Here is a 23,184-nt window from a genome sequence, read left to right on the forward strand (position 1 = left end):
TAGAATACTAATATAATTACAGAAAAAAATTAATAAAATAAGTGCTCTTATGAAAATAGGATTAGAAGTTTGCAAGTAAGCTTTTTAGAAAAATAATTTTTGGATGGCTTTATTTTTGCTACATTGTCCTTATGACTTCATTAGTCTATAGAACATTAGTTGATAAAACTTAGAACTATAATTTGAATGCTTCACTGAACTTTAATTTTTCCATGAACATCTCTTATTTAACTTTATTTGTGCCTTTTTGGAATTTTATTTAACTCAAGGCATCTATTCAGAAGAGTGTTTTCGAAGATGACCTCCCTTTCTTAGAATTCACTGGATCCATTGTTTATAGTTATGAAGCTAGTGATTGTTCTTTTCTGTCAGAAGATATTAGGTAAGAGATTTGAATTTCCTAGTTTCATTTGAATTTGGACCTTTAGAAGATAACTATTATAACAGTATTTGTAAGTATACTGAATTTTACAGTTAAGGTGTGTTCCATAGATAACCATTTCTACATGTAGAATATCATTTGACAAGTTCTAATTTTATGTTAAAAAAATCTTAAAATCACTGGATTAAATGTGTAATGTACCTGTTTGTTCATTCATAATCCTTTCTATTGCTTAGCTAATTTTTTGTAACTTTCAGTATTTAAATACTTAAATAAGCACATTGTTTATTTCACCAATGAACCAATGAACACATTGTTTATTTCACCAATGTAGGACAAAATTGTAAGAATTATTCAACCTCCAAGTGCCCCTTTTATATTTCATTAAAAATAAGAACCTAGTAGTGAATAATGGTTGTGATCAGCTCTGTTGCCCTTAGTTAGCAACAATTATAGCAAATGATTCCTAAGAAGAACATTAGAAATGACTGTTAGTATTTTTTAAAATTGCCTTGTTAAATTAGGACTATGCAATAATGTAATCCAAGGCTCTTGAAGTGTTTTACAAGGAGAGAAGTAGGGAATCATTCAGATCTTTGAAGTTCTATACCTGTCTTTTTTTTTTTTTTTTTAAACTGTTGTACATTGCAATGGTTGAAAGATACAGAGGTAAGTTAATCTATTTATTAATGATCTTCTGGTGGTAGATGAATTCTAGAAATAGTATTCAGGTGTCCTCACTCCTACTATGGTTAACTGGCCACTTTTGGATCTCATTATATAGAACAAAATTTGTCTCATAGAGAAGGTAAAATCTGTCATTTATGATTATATATTAACTCCACCATCTCACCTTTGTCAGTGCTGTAGCATGTGAGATCTAAAGGCAATAAGCTTAAAGTGATTTGAGGAATGTAGTTCCAATGAATTCTGAGTATATTATGATAGGCAGACTTTTTTGTCTTACCCGCAGTGGCTACCTTAAAGATTTTTGCTATCACAGGTTTTGTGTGGTTTGTCTTCATCCTGCTTGGGGGTTCGTTGAGCTGTTTGGCTGTGTGGTTTCTAGTCTCATCCGATTTAAAATATTTCTTTAGATTTTTTCCCCCCCTTATCCTGTTACTCTTTTCTCCTTCTGTTAGTCTCTATACACACAGATTGGATTGCTTAATACTGTGTCATTGGTCATGGGGTTCTCTTCCCTTTCAGTCTTTTATTGTTTTTCTTTAATTCTTTTTCTCTCTGTGTTTTGGTTTGAATCGTTTCTTTTGCTATGTTTGCAAGTTCACTTTTTTCCTTCTGTAGTGTCTGTCATCCCATTCTGTGAATCTTTAATTTTATTGTATTTTTCGTCTCTAGAAGTTCCATTTGTTTCTTTTTAGAAAATATCTTCCATTTTGGCTCTCATATTCATGTTTTCTTTTAAATATTTGAACATATTCAGCATATTTATAATGGTTGTTTTAGTGTGCTTGTCTGTTAATTCCATTATTTTAGGTTTTTTTCAATGAAATGATTTTTATCCTGGTTAGGGGGTCACATTTTCCTGTTTTTTCCTAATGCCAGTGGTTTTGACTGGACATTGTGATTTTACCTTGTTGAGTGTTGGATTTGCTTCTTTTTCTTCAAGGAAAAGAGCTTTGCTCTGTCAGACAGTTAAGTTACCTGAAGATCAGCTTTTACCTTTTGAGCCTTTATTTTTAAGATTTATTAGGGCAGGTCGATAGGAGTCTTTACTCTGGGAATAATTTAGCCCTATAATAAGGTGTGACCCTTATGGAGTCTTTGCTGACTGCCCCAGGCGATCAACAAGACTCTCTAAGGTGACTTTTCAGAGCTTTAATGCCTCTTCCCTGCTTGTAAGCCCTAGGAATTGTTCATCTGATGATTCCCTGGTTGTTCTTTGTGCATTCTCTTTCTTGCCTAGCTCCCTCCTCTCCAGGAACTACTTCCAGCTCCCTCAGCCTGTCTGGCTCTGCACCCTGTCTCCCTAACTCAGTGCTCTGCTTTGACTTCTCCCTGTTCTGGTGTCTGGAAAGTCCAGATAGAAAGCGGGGGCAGCTGTAGGGGCTCCCCCATGGTTTCCTTTCCCTCAGAGAGCATAGTCCTGTATTGCCTATTGTTCAGTGTCTGAAAACTGTTGTTTACCTATTTTGTCCAATTTTCTGTTTGTTCATAGAGGAAAGGTGTGTCTGATCACTGTTACTCCATCTTGGCCCAATGCAGAAGTTGAGATTCTTTTGTGATATACATTTTTAACTTTTAAAAATTATAAAATAGGCAAATATAAACAAAAATAGAAAATAATATAACAAAACCCTAGCTTTAGCAAATCTTAATATCCATTTTCTTTAAATCTTTATTAAGAAATGTTACTATAAAATACAGCTGAAACTCCAGGTATGTCCTTTCTGATTCTCCCCCCTTGCAGCCCTCTGAGATACCTTCTATCATGAGTTCAGCATTTAACATTCCCTCATGTGTTTTCTATTATATCTATGCTTTTATATCCCCAAATACCATATGCTGTTATGAGAGTCAAAAACACAAGTTTTTGACTCAACATTTTATGTTTTTTGAGAATTTTTCTTCTGGGTATATGTAGTTTTATTTTAATTTGTATTTAATATTTAATTGTTTCCGTATGCCACAATTTGTCCATTCTTTTGTTGATGGAAATGCAGTTTGTTTCCATTTTTGCCAGTAAGAGCAGTATTAAAATGAACATTCTTTTTTAAAAGCCAATTTTTATTTTTTAAAGATTTATTCATTTACTTTAGAAAGCGAGAGAGAGAGAGAGAGGGAGAGAGAGCGCACACACACGAACGAGTGTGAGTGGGGGGAGAGGCAGAGGGAGAAGAGAGAGGAACCTCAAGCGGACTCCCCGATAAACTCAGAGCCTGATGCAGGGCCAGTCCCAGACCCTGAGATCATGACCTGAGCCGACATCAAGAATTGGATGCCTAACCGACTGGGCCACCCAGGTGCCCCTGCAATGAACATTCTTAAATATTTGTCTGGTTGTGCGCATCTGAGAGTTTGATATATTTATGAGAAAAAACTTGCAGGTCATAGTGTTTATACATCTTCAGCTAAATATTGTCAAAGCCTTTTCTAAAAGGATTTTACCAATTTACATTCACCGGTGTTTGAGCAGTCCCACAGGTAGATATCTTTCTCAGCACTTGATCCTGTGAGACTTTAATTACTGCCACTCATATATATATGAAATTATATTGATTAATTTGCATCCGATTTCAAGTGAGGTTTCATGTCTTCACATATTTATTTGGATTTATTGGCTATTTGGATTTTCTTATGGAAATTGCCTGTTTATATTTTTCCTCCCCCTCCTGCTCCTCCTTCTTACTGGATTATCTGTCTTTTTCTTACCAACTTTTCAAGGAATTTTTAATATTTTCTGGCTATTTATTATCAGGTCTTTGTATCATAGATATCTTCTACCATATACGGCTTGTCTTTTAATTTTTGGAATGCAGAAGTTATATAGAAGTTAAAATTTTAATGTAATTAATTTGCACTGTTTTCCCCCCTGTAGCACGAATCTGTCTCCTGGAGGTGTGGTAGGATTTGACATGGAATGGCCACCAGTATACAATAAAGGGAAACCAAGCAGAGTTGCTCTGATTCAGTTATGTGTGTCAGAGAGCAGATGTTACTTGTTTCATATTTCTTCTATGTCAGGTTGGTATCTCTTTTCTTTGTTTCATTTTTATATGGTTGATAGTTGTATTATGTCAACTTTATTCCTATAAAATTAAGCTTTTGAATTAGCTGGTGCTTCTCTCATCACCTTACATTTATTGAAGTATTCATGTTCCACCTGATTCATTCATATCCCTGTTTTATTTATTTTTACAACATCTCTGTCAGGCATTGATATTATTCCTGGTTTAGACAGTATAGAACTGAAGTTTGGAGGGGCTAACTGATCAGGAATATACTGTTAATGTTAGCAGAGGAAGTCTTCAAACCAGTTGTTTGTCTTGTCATTTATCAGTCAGGACTTTGCTTCAGGTAAGAAAAGAAATGCTCAAGGTGGCAGTGCCTGAGTGGCTCAGTCAGTTAAGTGGCTGCCTTTGGCTCAGGTCAAGATCCCTGGGTCCTGGGATTGAGCCCCACATTGGGCTCTCTGCTTCTCCCTCTCCCCTCTGTGCTCTCTCTCTCTCTCTCTCTCTCTCTCAAATAAGTAAATAAAGTATTTTAAAAAAATACTCAAGGTGAATGTGTTTCTGAATTTAAGCTTAACATAAACAAATTTAAATATAAACATAGAGGGGCGCCTGGGTGGCTCAGTTGGTTAAGCGACTGCCTTCGGCTCAGGTCATGATCCTGGAGTCCCGGGATCGAGTCCCGCATCGGGCTCCCTGCTCAGCAGGGTGTCTGCTTCTCCCTCTGACCCTCCCCGCTCTCGTGCTCTCTATCTCTCATTCTCTCTCTCTCAAATAAATAAATAAAATCTTTAAAAAAAAAATATAAACATAGAATGTGTAAGAAGTAGAAAATAAATCAATAATACTTGATAGAACCTATGGAAATAATAATAAAATGTTACAGTTTTTCCTCAGGGATTAAAAATGTTGCTTGAAAATGAAGCAATTAAAAAAGCAGGTGTAGGAATCAAAGGAGATCAGCGGAAACTTCTGTGTGACTTTGATATCGATTTGAAGAATTTTGTGGAGCTGACAGATGTTGCCAATGAAAAGGTAGACATAAGGCGTGCACTTGTTGTGATGAGCCCCGGGTGTTGTGTGGAAGTGTTGAATCACCATGTTGGGACACCTGAAAATAATATTTCACTGTATGTTAACTAACTGGAGTTTAAATAAAAACTTAAGAAAAAAAGGTAGATGTGATACATATATTATTTTCATAAATAAGATTGTGTTTCACAGAATGTCCCATCTATCTGAATGTTAGATATTTTGAAAAAAATATTTGAAGCGTATGTTATTGTAACAGTAAAGAAGTCCCAAATGAGTAATGAAAACCTTCAGTTCTAATCCATTGCCTTAGAGAAATTTCTTTAAGCTAGTCACCCCCCCTTTAGTACTATTTCACTTTATTTCATATATTTGTAAACTTAAATATTGTATTTTAAGTTTTTCCCTTTGATCTATTTATACCAATTTTTTTTTTTTTTTTTTTTAAGGGAAAGCATAATGTAGCTCTTGTGGTATGATGGGCTTAGTGGAGGTTTGGCCATCAATTCCATCACCCTTATTTCATATATTTTATTAATGTAGTCATTAAGTTAAATTCTCATGTTTAGCCAGATAGTCACTGGGCTGGATAGAAAGCGTACCAACCTATCCAGCTTTTTTCCATGAATAATACTTTTACAGTCCAGGAATTTTAATACCTACATTGGGGAAATTCCAGAGTTCAGTTCTTATAATGTGGACTGAAAATGAGGTTTCTAGTGATGGGAAATTTATTAAGGACTATTTCTGCCATATATTTTGGTATAACATTTCCAACTTTATTTGCGGCATGGGCATTTGATGGTATTTAGGAGTATCTGAAAATAGAAAGAAATAATTTTTTGCCGTATTGATTTTTCATTACTTCTAGCTGAAATGTACAGAGATCTGGAGCCTCAATGGTTTGGTTAAACACCTCTTTGGCAAACAGCTTCTGAAAGACAGATCTATTCGCTGTAGCAATTGGAGTGATTTTCCTCTCACTGAGGATCAGAAACTATATGCAGCCACTGATGCGTATGTATGTACCAAAGATCTTTAAATTATGATGTTTTTTGTACTTTATAATAAATTACTTTAGAAGAATTTTGTTGTAATGGTTGTACAAACTCTAAAATATTTTAAATCAGGTTGGCATTAAAAATGCTTAAGACATTCAGTGAAACTGATAATTCTCAATACTAATTAGCAAGTACCAAAGTGCTAGTATTTTTAATTGTCATGAAGCCAAAATAATGTCCAATTTCTATGTAATAAATGTAATCTCTCTGAAAACATGGAAAGCTAATAAACACAGGCTGAGTAAACGCAAATGGTACTGATGATGTATTTGATTTATAAGCAACTTCAGATAAAAATAATTATAGTTTCTATATTGAAACTGGCATTATTTCTTACAGTTACATTTAAAATGTGCTAAAAATTTAGGAAAATTACCTCCAAATTTAGCTTTCCACTGCTGTTAGTCAGTTGTATTTTCATATTTACATATTCATCCATACTGAAATCTGGGCTTATCTTAATGTATAGCATTATTTGTTTTTTGCAGGAAATATATTTTATGTCCCTGGGGATTTCTTTTTCCCTAATTTATACTTTCATTTGTAGATGAACATCTTGTTGTTTCCCTTTTGCATCTGTTTTTAGGCCTGGAAACTCCTTTTTTTAAAAACAGAAAAAAATTCAATCTTGTCAGGAAATAGGGTGATAATTTTCCTTTACATTCTGTTAAAAAAAAAAATCGTAGAACTTGTTGAGAACTCGTGCAAGTGCTGTAGCATTTTTATTCATGAAAAGTCAGTGTGACTTGGTTGTTCCTGTTAACAGTGCCTGGAAGGAGGGCTGTTCATAGGCCGACATTCACAGCTGATTTAATGAGATACAGGGAAGTGGATATGTGTCGCCAAAGCAGATTTCTCTCACTTGATTGTATTTTGTTGGAGTCCCACTTATAAGTTATTCGATTTGGATAACTCCTTAAATATCAAATATTAAAAGAGAAAAATTTAAAGCTTTTAAGGCGTAAGCAGCTTACTTTCTCCATTCTCGAAATTGGTATGGTGATTTAATGAAGACATAGATCGTTGTGTAACATAGTAAGTTGAATGCAGCTTTTTGGGTGCTTTGGGAGTCACTGTTTTGGATTTGTCTAAAGATGGGACATACAGCTTTATTTTGGTTATCTTTAGCTTACTCTTCACTTTTCTGCTTTTTTTTTAATAGGCCGGTCTCATCATTTATCAAAAATTAGAGATTTTAGGTGATGCTGTGCAAAGGTTTGCTATAAATAAAAAAGGTATGTGGTGCTCTAAAAATAAAAAATAAAATTTGAATTTGCTCTTTTGTGAGGTTTATCTTCAAAAAGTGAATATTTACACATGTGCAAACTGTTTAGTATTACAACAACTTGAGTGTCTGAACCGTGTTGACAATAGGGTGTGAGATCTCTCTGGTCAAAGATTAGAGTTTCAGGCACATTACTTGTGGCAGAGGAGGATTTTACTACTGCTTTGTCACATTGCTATTCCTTAGCCTTCTTTAGGTGGGGCTTTGTGGCTTTGATAACATCAGTGACACAACCAATTATCTCCCAGTCTGGAGATTATTACATCCTTGCTATAAATAAAGTGTACAAGTTACTTGATAGTGTCCTGGTTTAAATTTCTAAATTTTTTCTAGGGTAAGATAACTGCTGTTTTTCTCCAAAAAGTATGGCCACTTTGTTCAACTTCAGTGCTTTTCTCAGATATCTCAATAGGTCAGCGATAGCAGACCTGCATAGTAGAGTGGAAGAGCATGGGCTTTCATGTCACAGAAATCAAAGGGGAATCCCTGCCATGTGATTTGAGATTTACATGTTTCCCCATGTTTGGAATGTAGCTGATAGCCACATACCTATTGCATAGAATATTTGTGAGCACTCAGAGGAACAGAATATTATAAGCACCTGTATTGATCTACAGAGTTGTTATTCCTATTCTTGTAGCTTCTTTTGGAGATTTTAAATAATTGTGTTTGTTGGGATGTTAATTAAACGAGGGGCTCCTGGGTGGCTTAGTCATTAAGTGTCTGCCTTTGGCTCAGGTCATGATCCTGGGGTCCTGGGATCGAGCCCCGCATCGGGCTCCCTGCTTCTCCCTCTCCACCTCCCCCTGCTTGTGTTCCCTCTCTTGCTGTCTTTCTCTCTCTCCCTCAAGTAAATATATAAAATCTTAAAAAAGATGTTAATTAAATTAGTGATTTTGCTAAATAAGCTTGAAGATATGGTGTGACCTCATATAAAATTATATTGTACCCTTATTAAATGCCATTGAAAAGGGATTCGTGTCCTTTGTAATAGACCCTCCTTCTTTACCTAATAAGGTAGAAGACTCATTATGCTTTCTTTCTTTCCCTGGAAAGCCACTTCTGATGAGAGCTTGCTGACTCTCTATAGCCAAAGGTACTATGGCTAGAAATTATCTTGCTTAAATTGAACGGATGATAGGTTTTTGAAGCTGATCTGGAGAACAGTATAGAACTTATTTAAATCATAACAGAATTAAACTCAACAGAGGGGAATTCATGGTTTTCTGAATTTGTGGTTTGCAGAATTACTTCTAGGTTATACTTGCAATTTTATCTCTGCTTAAAATGCTTCTGAGGAAATGTTTAAGATATTTCTCACTAAAGTACCATATATTTATAAGTCACCGCTAGAAGTCCTGGTATCTGTGTACCTGTCATTTCAATACTGAATTGTTTGACCCTCACTTTTATTCTTTATTGCATTATATGTGTGAGTAAATTTTGTTTGACATCTGAAGTGAGGTACCTTGACTAGGATCCTAGTGAACTGTAACAAAGATTACCAGTCTTTCTTTTTTTCTTCGTTCCCTTCCTCCCTTCCTGTTATGAAGCCAGAGGTATCAGCCTCACTGTTGTTTAATTTCCCTGGTGTATTTATATATGATATTTTCAAATGACCACTTTTGGTTATACAGTTGTGTTTTTTCTTCTTATTAAAGAATTAAAGTGGATTATAACATCAGAAAATAAAGGATATTTGAACATTGTTTCTCCTTGTTAAAATATTAGCTTACTCAGGGTGGTAGCTAATAAACACTAAACAAGATACCAGATAAAAATAAACTTATTTATTAAAATTTTTTTAGCACTTTATGATGTGGGGATACAGTAATAAACAAGACACTCATGATCTGCTTCCTGAGAGGGGAATCTACAGGTTTGTAGGGGATATAGAGATGAACAAAAAAGGCATAGGTATAGGGAGATGAGTCTCATGATGTGGGAAAACAGGGCGCTGCGGTTAGCACATAGGAGAGCCATCTGATACGTATTTGGAAGTATTGCACTATTTCCTGGAGAAGGTGAGGTTTAAGGCAAGACCTGAAATAGGCTCAAGAGTTAGGTAGCGGAAGAATAGAGGAAAAGTGTCTTAGGCACAGGAAACAGCAGGTGCAAAAAGAGATCATAGTATCGACAGGCAACTTCATGAAAGTGGTTCAGCGTGGTGAACTGTTGAACATGATGGAGTGAGGGATAGAGACGCAGAACAAGGAAAGCAGATAGGCCATGTTTACATGAGGAGTTTAATTTCCTCCTGAGAGGTATTGGGGGGTTTAAACACAGGAGTGACATGAATTACATTAAAAAGAAAGAAAAAGAAAAAAAAGAATAACTTGTACTGTAGAGTAGAAAATGGATTGTAGCAGTGCAAGGGTCATGGTGGGAAACCTCCTTAGGAGGCTGAGAGAGCAATCCGAGGGAGAGGCGGTGGTGACCCGGCTTGGATGGTTGTATTGAGAATGGAGAAGGGGATAGATTCTAAATACATTTACTAGAGCAGTAGAGTCAGCAGAATTTGGTGTGATGATGAGAGCCATGTGTCAAGGATCATTACTGTGTTGTTGCCACGAACAACAGGGTGAAAACCATTGAAGAGAAGGAGCAAGCTTTGGAGCTGAGGAGTCACAGTTGATTTTAGACATGTTAAAGGAAGGAGGGCTGTCAGATAGCAAGGTGGAGGTGGCCAGGGGCACTTAGATATCCAGGCTGTGGCTTAGGGGACAGTTTTTGTTAGAGATAAAAAACCGGGACTAAGAATTTTGAGGAACTCTTTGTATTTCATGTTTGCATGGGGGGAGGGATAGCAAAGGAGTTGCCTGCCATTGGCATAGAAGGAAATTAGGAGATACTGTGTGCCGAAAGCTAAGTGAAGAGCTACGTAGGAGGAGTTATCAATCTGTTTTAAGTCCTGCTGAGAATTTGAGAAACTGAAGATTTAGAATTAATCATCAGTTTTGGCAACGTGGCAACCATTTGTAACCTTTGACCCCAGCAGCTTTGGTGTACTGGGTGACAAAAGAGTGTTCTGGGGAGAGAGTGGTTTTTGGGGGCATGTGCTATTAAAACAGAAAAGGGTCCACAGGCTTTGGGAACATGAAGGTGCTGTAAGCAGAGCAAGAGTGGAGTAGTGGAGTGGTGTGAGTAGAAATCACATTAACGTGAATAGAGGAGTTATTAGATCTAAGGAACATGAGAAAGTATGTATAAACAACTTCCTTTTTAGAAGATTGGTTTGGAAAGGGGCTACTCATTCATTCATTCATATGACATATTTGATGGGTTTTTATTATGAGTCAGGCACAGTTTCAGTTATAGGGGGAAGTGGACTGAACACAGGAGACCAAGTGCCTTCACTTCATTTCACAGAAATGAGCGAAAGAGCCATGTGACTATCTGAGAGAAGAATGTAGCAGGCATCGGGGAAAGAGCTAAGTGTCTGAGGGTGATTGCTTGCCTTATTTGAGGAACAGTGAGGATAACTGAAGCAAAATGAGTAAGGGTCAGAGTGGGAGGAAATGAGGCTAGAAAAGGAGCTTAGGCTGGATCATTTAGGGCCTTATAGGTGGTGACTATGGCTTCATATTTTATTAATTACAATAAATATAAAGTAGAGTGATGGGAAACCCTAGAGGGTTTGGAGCAGAAAAATGATATGATTAAATTTTAGTTTAAAAGGATTTTTTTTGGCTGCTATAAAGGGGCAAGTGTTTAGACAGGGAAGGCTGTTAGGCTACTATAGTAGTCCCAGCAGGAGATGACAATTGTTTGGATTAGGCTGGTAGCAGTAGAGATGGTGAGAAGTGGTAGATTGTGTATATGTTTTGAAGGTGTAAATTGTGAAGGATTTGCCGATGAATTCTCCATAAGGGGTAATATCTAGAGACTGAGAGGACAATGTTTATTTTGGTTGGATCAGCTGAGTGAATGGAAGGATCAGTTATGGTGGAAAGATTATGGGAAAAGTGGGTTTGGGTGAGAAAAATCTAGATTTCAATTTTGGATATGCTAAATTTTAGATGCTTACTGATATCCAAGCAGATATCACAGTTGGAAATGTGATTCTGGAGTTCAGAGGAAAGGTTGAGGTTGGAGATGTAATTTTGGGGAACATTAAGATATAGATGGCAGTTAAAGCAGTGAAAGGAGATGAAAGAGGGAGTGACTGGAATAAAGAACAGAGGGGGCCCAAGTATTGATGTCGAGGGCACACCGACATTTAGAGATCAGGGAGATGAAGAGAGCGCATTGAAGAGGGTCTGAGAAGGGGCAGTAGTGAAAGACGGAGTGTTGAGAGGTGTCGTGTCCAGAAGCCGCAGGAAGAACGTGTTTTAAGGAGGAGGATGTTATCAACTGTTTTAAATAGCTGAGAATCTGAAGGAGATGAGGAACTAGACCTGACAATTAGATTTGACAGTGTGGAGGCCCTGGGTAACCTTTCCCAAAGCAGCCATGCTGTACTGGTGGGGGTGAAGGCTTGGTTGGAGTCTGTTTAGGGGAAAATGGGAGTAGAAAATTTGAGACAGTGTGTGTGGACAACTCTTTCATGGAATTTTGCTGTAAATGAGAGTAGTTCTGTGAGTACAGACTAATTAGCAGATGGGGGGTGGGAAGATGAGATAGTTTTCTTTTTCTATTTCCTTAGTGTAATGAGGGGTGAGGTTGTTCCCTGAGTAAAAGGAGGAGCAAGCAGATGTTAGAGGCTTGGAGAGAAAGAAAGAGGTATGAAGTAGTCATCTCGATAGTAGGAAAGTGGGAAATATAGAATATTTAACAGTCACTACTGAGGATTCCTTTGAGATCTGTGTCATGAATTTAAAGCAAGCTGAGTCATCTTGGCTGTGTTTTATCTTCAACTATAGTCAACTCTTTGAGTATAGGCATCAAGTAGGTAAAAAAGCTGGGTTTAATTAGAGTAGGGGTTTTCCTAGGTAAAAAGTACCATGGAGAGATGAAGGAGCAAAAGAGGTCAGAGTCCATACAAGGGAATGATTATTAAAAATGAAAAAAGACTGTGGGGAGTGGGAGGGATAAGGTAAATGGAAAAGGTGGTAGGATCAGTGGATTTGGTTCTGCAAGTGGAAAGAATAGTTGTATTGGGGAGGGCATACTGGAAAGCAAGCCAGCATGCTGGTGTTCAGAGGGTGGAATGCTTACAATTGAAGTTTGGAAGTAATGACTTTATTGGCAGTTATAAGGTCAAATGACTCTCAAATGGGTGGCTGAGGTCAGTGGAGGAAAAGATCATTGGAAATGGAAGGATCAAAGCACTGAAAAGGCCACACTTTTAGGTGGAATTATCACAGGAGTAGTAGTGAAGGGAAAGACAGTGAACCGGGCAGTAAAATCTTCAATGAATGAAAGGATGTGATTTTGAGGTCACAAGATGCAGCAATCAGGAATAACAGATGGTACAATCCTATGTCACATGCTTCAGAGGAGCTGGACTTTTGAAGGACAAGAGAAAATGGTGATGAGCTGTAAGAAACTCTCAGCAGGGGAAGAATTTGAGGAAGGAGCGCAGGTGTGGTGTTGATGGAGAAGGATGTACCAGACAGAATGAAGTTGAGAGTTTGGAAGATAACTGCTGATTGGAAAGGCTTGCATTTTATTTTGGTCATTACTGATAAGAAGGGAAGTGAGGCATGGCTGTTGGCTCAGGTTATGTTTACTAAACTATGTTTCATAACTAATAGCCCACAGAAATCAGTTCTGATTTTGATAGTGTAGATGGGTTCAGATTCTCATTTCTGCCTTCTTCTGCCTAGGTTGGTAACCACTGGTATGAATGTAGATCATTTGGAATTTATTCTAAAATTCAAGTAGCAAAAATCTGAAAGGGAAATAAAGTGAGGTGATATGGAGATAGAATAAGGAAGTCCTTTTGTTGGAATTCACTTGAGGAAAGAAAATGAAACTGTGACCCCTAATACTGTTTAAATAAATGGCTAAATAAATCTCTCTGCTTTGTGGTTTGAAAATTAACATTGATTCTTTTTGTCCAGAGGAGGAAATGCTACCTAGTGATGTGAAGAAACAATTGACTTCAATCTCTGAGGATATGATGGATCTGGCTAAGCATCTTCCTGACACTTTGAAAAAATTGGAAAATCCACAGAGGTTAAATATTACCTGTTTTTACCAATTCTGTTTGTTCTTACTGCACATTCCTATTTATAATGAATTACTGTTTATTAAGGTAGACTCACAGAAATTTTCAAAAACATTTTTTATTTAAATTCAGTCTAGTTGACATATACTGTAGTATTAGTTTCAGGGGTAGAATTTAGTGATTCATCACTTGCATATAACACTCAGTGCTCATTACATCACGTTTACTCCTTAATGCCCATCACCCAATTACTCCGTTCCCCCACTTACCTCCCCTCCAGCAACCCTCTGTTTGTTTCCTATAGTTAGAGTCTCTTGTGGTTTGCCTTCCTCTCTGTGTTCATTTTATTTTATTTTTCCTTCCTTCCCCTATGTTCATTCATCTGTTTTGTTTATTCAATTCCATATATGAGTGAAAGCATACGGTGTTTGTCTTTCTCTGGCTGACTTATTTTGCTTAGCATAATACCCTCTAGTTCCATCCAGGTTGTTGCAGATGGCAAGATATCATTCAGGACACTGGGATCATGACCTGAGCCGAAGGCAGACAGTTAACCAACTGAGCCACCCAGGTGCCCTCAGGATTTCATTCTTTTTGATGGCTGAGTAATATTCCGTTATATATATACACACACACACCCCCTCCACATCTTTATCTGTTCATGAATCAGTGGACATCTGGGCTCTTTTCATATTTTGGCTATTGTGGACATTGCTGCTATAAACATTGGGGTGCATGTGCCCCTTCAAATCACTGTGTTTGTATCCTTTGGATAAATACCTAGTAGCGCAACTGCTGGGTTGTAGGGTAGTTCTATTTTTAACTTTTTGAGGAACCTCCATGCAGTTTTCAGAGTGGCTGCACCAGTTTGCATTCCCACCAACAGTGTAAGAGGGTTCCCCTTTCTCCACAACCTTGCCAACATTTGTCATTCTTTATATATTTTGGATACTAGCCCTTTGTTTGATAAGTCAGTTATCTTCTCACATTTCATAGGTTGCCTTTTAGTTTTGTTCACTGTTTCCTTTGCTGTGCAAAAGCTTTTTATCCTGATGAAGTCCCAATAGTCCATTTTTGCTTTTGTTTCCTTTACCTTTGGAGACATGTCTAGCAAGAAGTTGCTGCAGCCAAGGTGAAAGAGGTTGCTGCCTGCATTCTCCTCTAGCATTTTGATGGATTCCTCTGTCACATTTAGGTCTTTCATCCATTTTGAGTTTATTTTTGTGTATGGTGTAAGAAAGTGGTCCAGTTTCATTCTTCTGCATGTGGCTGTCCAATTTTCCCAACACCGTTTGTTGAAGAGACTGTTTTTCCATTGGATATTCTTTCCTGTTTTGTCAAAGATTAGTTGGCCATAGAGTTGAGGATCCATTTCTGGGTTCTCTATTCTGTTCAAAAAATAGAAATGGAAGGAAATGTTCCTTCTATCCATATTTTCTTGAAGGTTTTTATAAAGAAAGGATGCTATATTTTGTCAAATGCCTTTTCTGCATCTACTGAGAGGATCAAATGGTTCTTATACTTTCTTTTATTAATGTGCTGTATTACGTTGAGTGATTTGCAGATATTGAACCACCCCTGAAGCCCAGGAATAAATCCCACTTGGTCATGGTGAATAATCCTTTTAATATACTGTTGGATTTGATTAGCTAGCCTCTTGCTGAGAATTTTTGCATCCATGTTCATCAGGGATATAGGTCTGTAATTCCTCTTTTCAGTGGGGTCTTTGGTTTTTGAATCAAAGTAATGCTGGCCTCATAGAATGAGTTTGGAAGTTTTCCTTCCATTTCTATTTTTTGGAACAGTTTCAGAAGAATAGGTATTAATTCTTCTTTAAATGTTTGGTAGAAATCCCCTGGGAAGACATCTGGCCCTGGACTCTTGTTTGTTGGGAGATTTTTGATTATTAATTCAATTTTCTTTCTGGTTACAGGTTTGTTCAGGTTTTCTATTTCTTCCTGCTTCAGTTTTAGTAGTTTATATGTTTCTAAGAATTTATCCATTTCTTCCAGATTGTCTAATTTGTTGGAATATAATTGCTCATGGTATTCTCTTATAATTGTTTGTATTTCTGTTGGTTGTGATCTCTCCTCTTTCATTCATGGTTTTATTTATTTGGGTCTTTTTTCTTTCTGATAAGTTCGCTATGGGTTTATCAATCTTATTAATTCTTTCAAAGAACCAGCTCCTAGTTTCATTCATCTGGTCTGTTGTGTTTTTGATTTCTCTATCATTGATTTCTGTTCTAATCTTTATTCTCTTCTCCTGCTGGATTTAGGCTTTAGGTATAAGGTTAGGTTGTGTATTTGAGACCTTTTTGTTTCTTGAGGAAGGCCTGTATTGCTATATATTTCCCTCTTAGGACTGCCTTTGCTGCATCCTAAAGGTTTTGAACTGTTGTGTTTTCATTTTCATTTGCTTCATGTATTTTTAAAAGTCTTCTTTAATTTCCTGGTTGACCCATTCATTCTTTAGTAGGATGTTCTTTAACCTCCATGTATTTGTGGTCCTTCCAAATTTCTTTTTGTGGCTGACTTCAAGTTTCATAGCATTGTGGTCTAAAAATATGCATGATATGATCTCAGTGTTTTTGTACTGGTTGAGATCTGATTTGTGACCCGTATGTGATTTGTTCTGGAGAATGTTCAACGTACACTGGAAAAGAATGTGTATTATGCTGCCTTAGGATGAAATGCACTGTATCTATCTGTTAAGTCCATCTGGTCCAGTGTGTCATTCAAAGCTCTTGTTTCCTTGTTGATCTTCTGCTTTGACAATCTGTCCTTTGCTGGGAGTGGACTGTTAATGTTCCCTACTATTATTACCAATGAGTTTCTTTAGTTTTGTTATTAATTGGTTTATATAATTGACTGCTCCCAAGTTAGGGGCATAAATATATACAATTATTAGATCTTCTTGTTGGATGGACCCCTTTATTATGATATAGTGCCCTTCTTCATGTCTTATTGCAGTCTTTGGTTCAAAATCTAGTTTGTCTGATATAAGAATGGTCTTCCAGCTTTCTTTTGATGTTTATTACCATGATAAATGGTTCTCCACCCCCTCACTTTCAATCTGGTGGTGTTTTGGGGTCTAAAATGAGTCACTTGTAGGCAGCATATTGATGGGTCTTGTTTTTTTATCCATTCTGATACCCGGTATCTTTTGATAGGAGCATTTAGTTCATTTACATTCAGAATAATTATTTGAAAGACATGAATTTAGTGCCATTGTATTACTTGTAAAGTTGCTGTTCCTGTAGATTGTCTCTGTTCCTTTCTGGTCTTTGTTACTTTTGGGCTCTCTCTCTCTGCTCAAAGGATCCCCTTTAATATTTCTTGCAGGGCTGGTTTAGTGTTCACAGATTCCTTTAGTTTTTGTTTGTCCTGGAAACTCTTTATCTTTCCTCCTATTCTGAATGACAGCCTTGCTGGATGAAGTATTCTTGGCTGCATATTCTTCCCATTTAGCACATTGAATACATCATGCCAGTCCTTTCTGGCCTGCCCAGTCTCTGTGGACAAGTCTGCTGTCAGCCTCATGTGGGTTGACTGATAGAAATTTGCTTCAGTACATGCACACAGACTGATCTATAAATTTGAGAAATATCTTTCCAGTTGTTAAATTGCCCATTAAGAAGTTTAAGGCTTTTTCGTCTGCTTTGTAGGATGTTTTATGAAACAAGGCAAAATAAAATTCAGATGTCCACAGAAAGGAAAATATTTTAGATTCAAAGTTGTCTTTTTCTTTTGTTTATGGGCATCTTTTATTTAATTATATTCATGGTTTGGTCACCTAAAATGTATAAATAAAAACAACTTTTATATTTAGTAGCTTCATTTTTTGGGTTTTTACCTGATTTTATAAATAGGAATTTTATGTAATCACTAGACTATTAGAACAAGAGTCATTCAGATTTTAAATGCCATTTTATAGCTAAAGCCCTAGATAATTTGAGATATTTGGATTAATAGACATTGGATTACTGGTGCCTTGTAGCTAACTTTGGAACCAGGCCTTGCCCTAGCCTTAATTGCTGAATGACTTCCTTGAATAGCAGGAATGCTCTTGAACAGGGAATTATTACAATATAGTTACATATTGAGGCAAAAATACTTTGTAGAATGTCATGCAGTTGGTTGAAACAATTCTGATTCTGTCAAAATACAGTGTTAGTGTATTTTTTTTGGCTGAGATTTGTGATCAATTTTGATTCTGATATTTCAAAATATGATGATGATTCAGCTCTTTTTCAAAGTCCTTTTTACCCCCTAGCAATTTGTTTTAGTAGTTTTTATGTAACTGAGAATTTCTGAAAGACATAACTGTCAAATGGGGATAGGTAACAATAAAGCCATTTTGTATTCAATTTTACATTTTTCCCTCTGTGAAAGAAAAATAATCACTTTTACGTGATGTTTACATGTATTTCAGATTCTTGTTCTAGCACTTAAACTATCTTTTGAATGTAAATTATGTCTGCTTAATGCTTTGCTTTGTAATAACAAAGCTAAATAGGTTTTCTTAAAACTTGAGAATGGGAAATACTGGATTCATTTTTAGTAAAGAAAGATCTTGTCAAGTTTCAGTGTCAAACAAGGACTAGTTAAATTTATTTCAGGTTCTTTGTAAGAAGCCTACAGTAATACCTGATTTACCAAATCACGCCTCAAAACCAGGGAGGAACAAAAAATGCTAAATACATTTAGCATTCTGAATGCTAAAATACATGTCATAAGTGTGAGTTCAAACCCATTTAACTGCATTTCCAGTGGAGTGCATGAGGGGACATTCAGAGCATATTCGCTTCTCATTTATAGATACAGTTTGACAAGCTTAGATATCCAGTTAAAATGAAAACCAGGTTTTGATAAGGAATGGTATGCACATGACCACAGCTGGAAGTTAGAGCTGGCAATCTGTGAGTGTACAAAAGTATAAAAATTAGAACTGAGAACTTTTAAAATAGAGTAGTTTGAGTTTTGTTACAGAAGGGAACAGCTGTATGCTTCAGTGAACCTGGAAGCTATTGGATTGTACAGTATTACTCATTGATTTAAATTCATTACACATCTGTTGTATTGCTGTCAGATACTTAACATTCTGTTGGGTGCTGAGGCCTTCTGTAGGCTACTAATATGCATAATAACAATCCTAAGAAAGAAGGAAAAGTATATTATGTTTTACCAAAGACAGCCTTTGATATTTGTTAGAGTAAATAGTTATCTTACATGAGACATGTCATTCTCTGATGTTAGCACAGAATAAATGGGCCCTTACAGTGTTATCAATCTGTACGTCACTGTCACTGTGTTTATGTGTTACAACTTTCCTATGCATTCAACAATTAAATGGTGTCACATATCTGTTCCTACTAAAGTATTTACGTACAGTTCTTATATTTGAATACCTGTGTATAATAAATACTGAGTGTTCTTTATAAGATTTGAAGAATTTTGGAATGTTAGAATTAGTGAGTTTTTAGGTTTTAAATTAATTGATTTGATTTTGTTTGTATTGATGTAGACTTGTCACCTTGAGCACAACTTTGGTGCTATTTTTAGTGTGGGAAAAAATCATGAAACAACTCAGCATTTTTGATAGTCTGCCCATAAATGATCAAATTTTTATTTGAATCATCAATATAAAACTTTAAAAGTCATGTTGGATTTTATGAAGTATTGTTTTCAATATAAAAGAATTAGAAGAGCTAAACAAAAGTGTTAAATAGGAAAAATGTCTCTTAATCATATTCCCTTTTCTCCCTCGAACTTGTACTTTTATGAAGTAACTAAAAATTGCTTTAGTAAACCCTATAACCAACAGATAGTATGCTTTATTTTACACTGTAGCAGTGGTTTTCCTTTGCGGTTAACCAGGTTCGTTATAAATAGCTGTTTAAAGTCATTTAGTTAGAGATGCCTGGGTGGCTCAGTCAGTTAAACTTCTGCTTTCGACTCAGGTCATGATCTCAGGGTCCTGGGATTGGGTCCTACATCAGGCTCCCTGCTCAGTGAGGAATCTGCTTCTCCCTCTAGCTCTGCCCCTCCTCCCCACTCGTGCTCTGTCGCTCATGTACTCTCTCTCTCAAGTAAAAAAAAAAATCTTAAAAAAAAAATGAAGTCATAAAAAAATAAAAAAATAAAGTCACTTAGTTAAAATGTTATATTAGCAATTACAGTTAAGGAGTTAAGAAATTCATATCATATTTATTCATAAACAACTTCTCCATATTTTCTTATTTGTTATATTTGTGCACTGGTGGGAATTTTTTTTTCTGACCTAAAGAATATGTGTCTGGTTTTGTGATTATTGAACATGCACAGTAGCATCATTTTTGAATTATAACATAAACATTCTTATATGTTACAGTTGTGATTAGTAATTGATTGGCAAATTGAATCAGTTAGTTAAAACATGGTAACTTAATATATTAGTGTATATTTGTTTCCCAATATTTTGATATTTATCATGGTTTTTTCATTAAATATAGGACTGCTCTTTGGAATTTTGCAAAGTGGTTCTTGTTTAAAGCACACCCATAATGTATCATCTGCAATTTCTAGTTTTAATTTCTTTAAAATGGAGTGAAAACTTAAGACACTTGAAATAATCTAAAGGCAGAGTCCTAGGAGTTTTTAAGATTTTTCCTCCTTTTATAGTTTTTTTTTAATTAATTAATTTTTTTAAAAGATTTTATTTATTTGAGAGACAGAGTGAGAGAGAGAGAGAGCACATGAGAGGGGGGAAGGTCAGAGGGAGAAGCAGACTCCCTGCTGAGCAGGGAGCCCGATGCGGGACTTGATCCAGGGACTCCAGGATCATGACCTGAGCCAAAGGCAGTCGCTTAACCAACTGAGCCACCCAGGAGCCCATAGTTGTTTTGACTATAGTTAATCAGACAGAACTTTTTTTAAAAAAGAAAATTGCTGTGTCTTTCAACATGTTCAACTTAATTTTTTTTTGGTGGTCATGTATCATTAATTTGACTTATATTTAGTTAAATTAATTACCACAAAAAGTATATCTGGCATAAAGAATTAGTCTGTGACCAAACACTGCTGACACTTAGGAAGCATACAAGTGAACAAGCGTATAAGCATATATACTTAGTAAGTGTACAAGTTGAATGCAGAAGTACCTTGCTGTACTAGAGAGTAGCCAACAGCTGTAAGCATATTTTGGTTATTAGGGAATGAAAAATAACTGTAATTCAGTGTGTCCTTTAAAGAAGGTCAATTTAGAAAGCTTATACTTATTAAAAAGCATTACAACGTGCTGGTAGTTATTGAAGTTAAAGTTGAATTACCCTTTCTTAATTTTTTTAGGATTTCTATACTATTAAGTGGTATTTCAGAAAATCTGTATTCATTGAAGAAGATGATACTTGGTTCTACCGAGACCATTCAGTTTTTACCATTGGAAGATCCAACTGCTGATGGAGTACAACAGAAACAAATTAGAGAACATGTAATTTTTAGTAAAGTTAAAGAAGAGACATGGGACACAACACTTGATAACTTAATAAAACATGATGAAGGAAATGTACTTCAAAATGAAGTGAAACAAGAAGAAGATGGAGTTGAAGCTGGATTAGAAGAAGGCAATAAGTTGGAAGAGAACACAGAAAGAATTTGTTTGATGTCGTTAGATATTACAGAACACGAACTCCAGATTTTGGAACGGCAGGCTCAGGAAAAATTTCTTAATGATGTTACTTGCAAATCTCCTGAGGTACTAAAAAAATAGAATAGAAAACAATTTTTATTCATTAGTAGGGGTTGGCTGATTTTTTTCTGTGAAAGGGCAGTAAACATTTTAGGCTTTGCAGATCAATCACATGTTTTCTGGTGTTACTATTCAATTCTGTCTAAAAATTTAGGGTGAGGGCACCTGGGTGGCTCAGATGGTTGGGCGTCTGCCTTCGGCGCAGGTCATGATCCCAGGGTCCTGGGGTTGAGTCCCGCATTGGGCTCCCTGCTCAGCGGGGAGCCTGCTTCTCCCTCTGCCTTTCTCTCTGTCTCTGATGAATAAATAAAATCTTTAAAAAAAAAATTTAGTGTGAAAGCAACTATAGATAAATGTAAACAAATGAGCTTGTTTGTGTTTCGATAAAACTTCATTAACAAAAACAAAAAGTGGGCTGAATTTTGCTTGTGAGTTATAGTTTGCTGCTTTTGACTTAGTATAATAAGCACAACTTAATGGTTTTGTAATGGAAAGATTTTAAAGTGCCAGTACACATTTGCTGAACTTTGCTATTTTAGTATTTCTCCTTATTTTTATGTAATAGATACCTTGGCTTTTTGTGGATTTCCTATATACCTACTAGTGTTAACTCTTCCAAACTTGATTTTTGGGAGTAGTTATATTTCCTCATAAAAGATTTTTTTTACTTACTAATGTGAGAGGGTTTCTAATAAACTAGTGTTTTTGCTTGACACTAACCTTTACTGTTATCTGGAGAGTCAGTGACCTATGTTTTTTTCTCAATAGATTGTTTTGAAGCATTCTATATTATCTGTCAACTTCATGTTTAGATTTCTAATTATTATATTCTGAGTAGTTTAATTTTTGAGGTTGTTTTTCTCCTGGCTACGTTAAGAATATTTATTATTTTTTAAAAGATTTTATTTATTTATTTGACAGAGAGAGACACAGCAAGAGAGGGAACACAATCAGGGGGAGTGGCAGAGGGAGAAGCAGGCTTCCCGCCGAGCAGGGAGCCTGATGCAGGGCTCGATCCCAGGACCCTGGGATCATGACCTGAGACGAAGGCAGATGCTTAATGACTGAGCCACCCAGGTGCCCCAAGAATATTTTTTAAAATACTGAAGTTTTATTAGAGAAATGTTTGTGTTTCTTTTATTGTAAAGACAGACCATAAAATGAGACATCATATAGCTGTATTCTTTTATCTCATTTGTTTTTCATTAGTTTAGAAAATTACCTATGATGCCCATATTTGGTAGCATTTTATACATTTTATTTTGTAATAACTAAGTTTATAGTTTTTAAAATCAAATTTGAAAGTTATTTAATAGGGTTATTACCCTCTTCCCTCTTAGTTTTCTAATGCCAATCAAAAGTCTTAGTATTTGAGAAGTTCTCTGTTTGGTAACTATATTAGTAATCACTTCTACCAGTATATAAATGCATTTTATTTTAAAATGATTTTCAGACTATTTTCATACCAACCACTTGTAAAACGGATTTCCCTTTTAGGAAATATCTTTTGCTAATGTCTGCATCACCCTTTAACGTTTTGAAAATTTCTTGTTAGGTATACATTTTAAGACAGTATTTTTCACATAATAATATAGAATTATGATCCAGATTTCATGATCTGTCATCTTTTATCCCAGTTATTGCCATTTTTATTGTGTAATAATGAGCAATTTTTTTTAATTCATTAAAGACCCTATTTAAAAAGTAAAAGAATTTTTTTCTCTTTGTATAAAACTTACTTTAAAATCCTTTTTAAGGGGCGCCTGGGTTGCTCAGTCAGTTAAGTGTCTGACTCTTGATTTCAGCTCAGGTCATAATCTCAGTGTTGTGAGATTGGGCCCCTTGTTGGGCTCCATGCTGGGCATGGAGCCTGCTTAAGATTCTCTCTCTCC

At 35.9% G+C, this 23,184-nt stretch overlaps 1 protein-coding gene across 8 annotated transcripts in view; it reads left to right on the forward strand.

Moving 5' to 3' along the window:
• The window catches only part of WRN (WRN RecQ like helicase), a 147,975-nt gene that overhangs the window by 32,573 nt on the left and 92,218 nt on the right, over positions 1 to 23,184 (forward strand). For 6 of the 8 annotated variants that reach the window (XM_073902423.1, XM_073902424.1, XM_073902425.1 and 3 more), the window contains exons 3-9: positions 270 to 382; positions 3,942 to 4,087; positions 4,961 to 5,109; positions 5,978 to 6,127; positions 7,330 to 7,402; positions 13,458 to 13,572; positions 20,893 to 21,298. In XM_073902423.1, coding sequence (XP_073758524.1) covers positions 270 to 382; positions 3,942 to 4,087; positions 4,961 to 5,109; positions 5,978 to 6,127; positions 7,330 to 7,402; positions 13,458 to 13,572; positions 20,893 to 21,298 — 1,152 coding nt within the window. The remainder of the gene's footprint in view (positions 1 to 269; positions 383 to 3,941; positions 4,088 to 4,960; positions 5,110 to 5,977; positions 6,128 to 7,329; positions 7,403 to 13,457; positions 13,573 to 20,892; positions 21,299 to 23,184) is intronic. The other 2 variants (XM_073902428.1, XM_025886089.2) reach the window with 1 other exon arrangement.

This window comes from Callorhinus ursinus, unplaced genomic scaffold (genome assembly GCF_003265705.2).
Source record: "Callorhinus ursinus isolate GAN/ISIS: 27379988/994484 unplaced genomic scaffold, GSC_fseal_2.0 scaffold17, whole genome shotgun sequence".
NCBI classification, from domain to species: domain Eukaryota; kingdom Metazoa; phylum Chordata; class Mammalia; order Carnivora; family Otariidae; genus Callorhinus; species Callorhinus ursinus.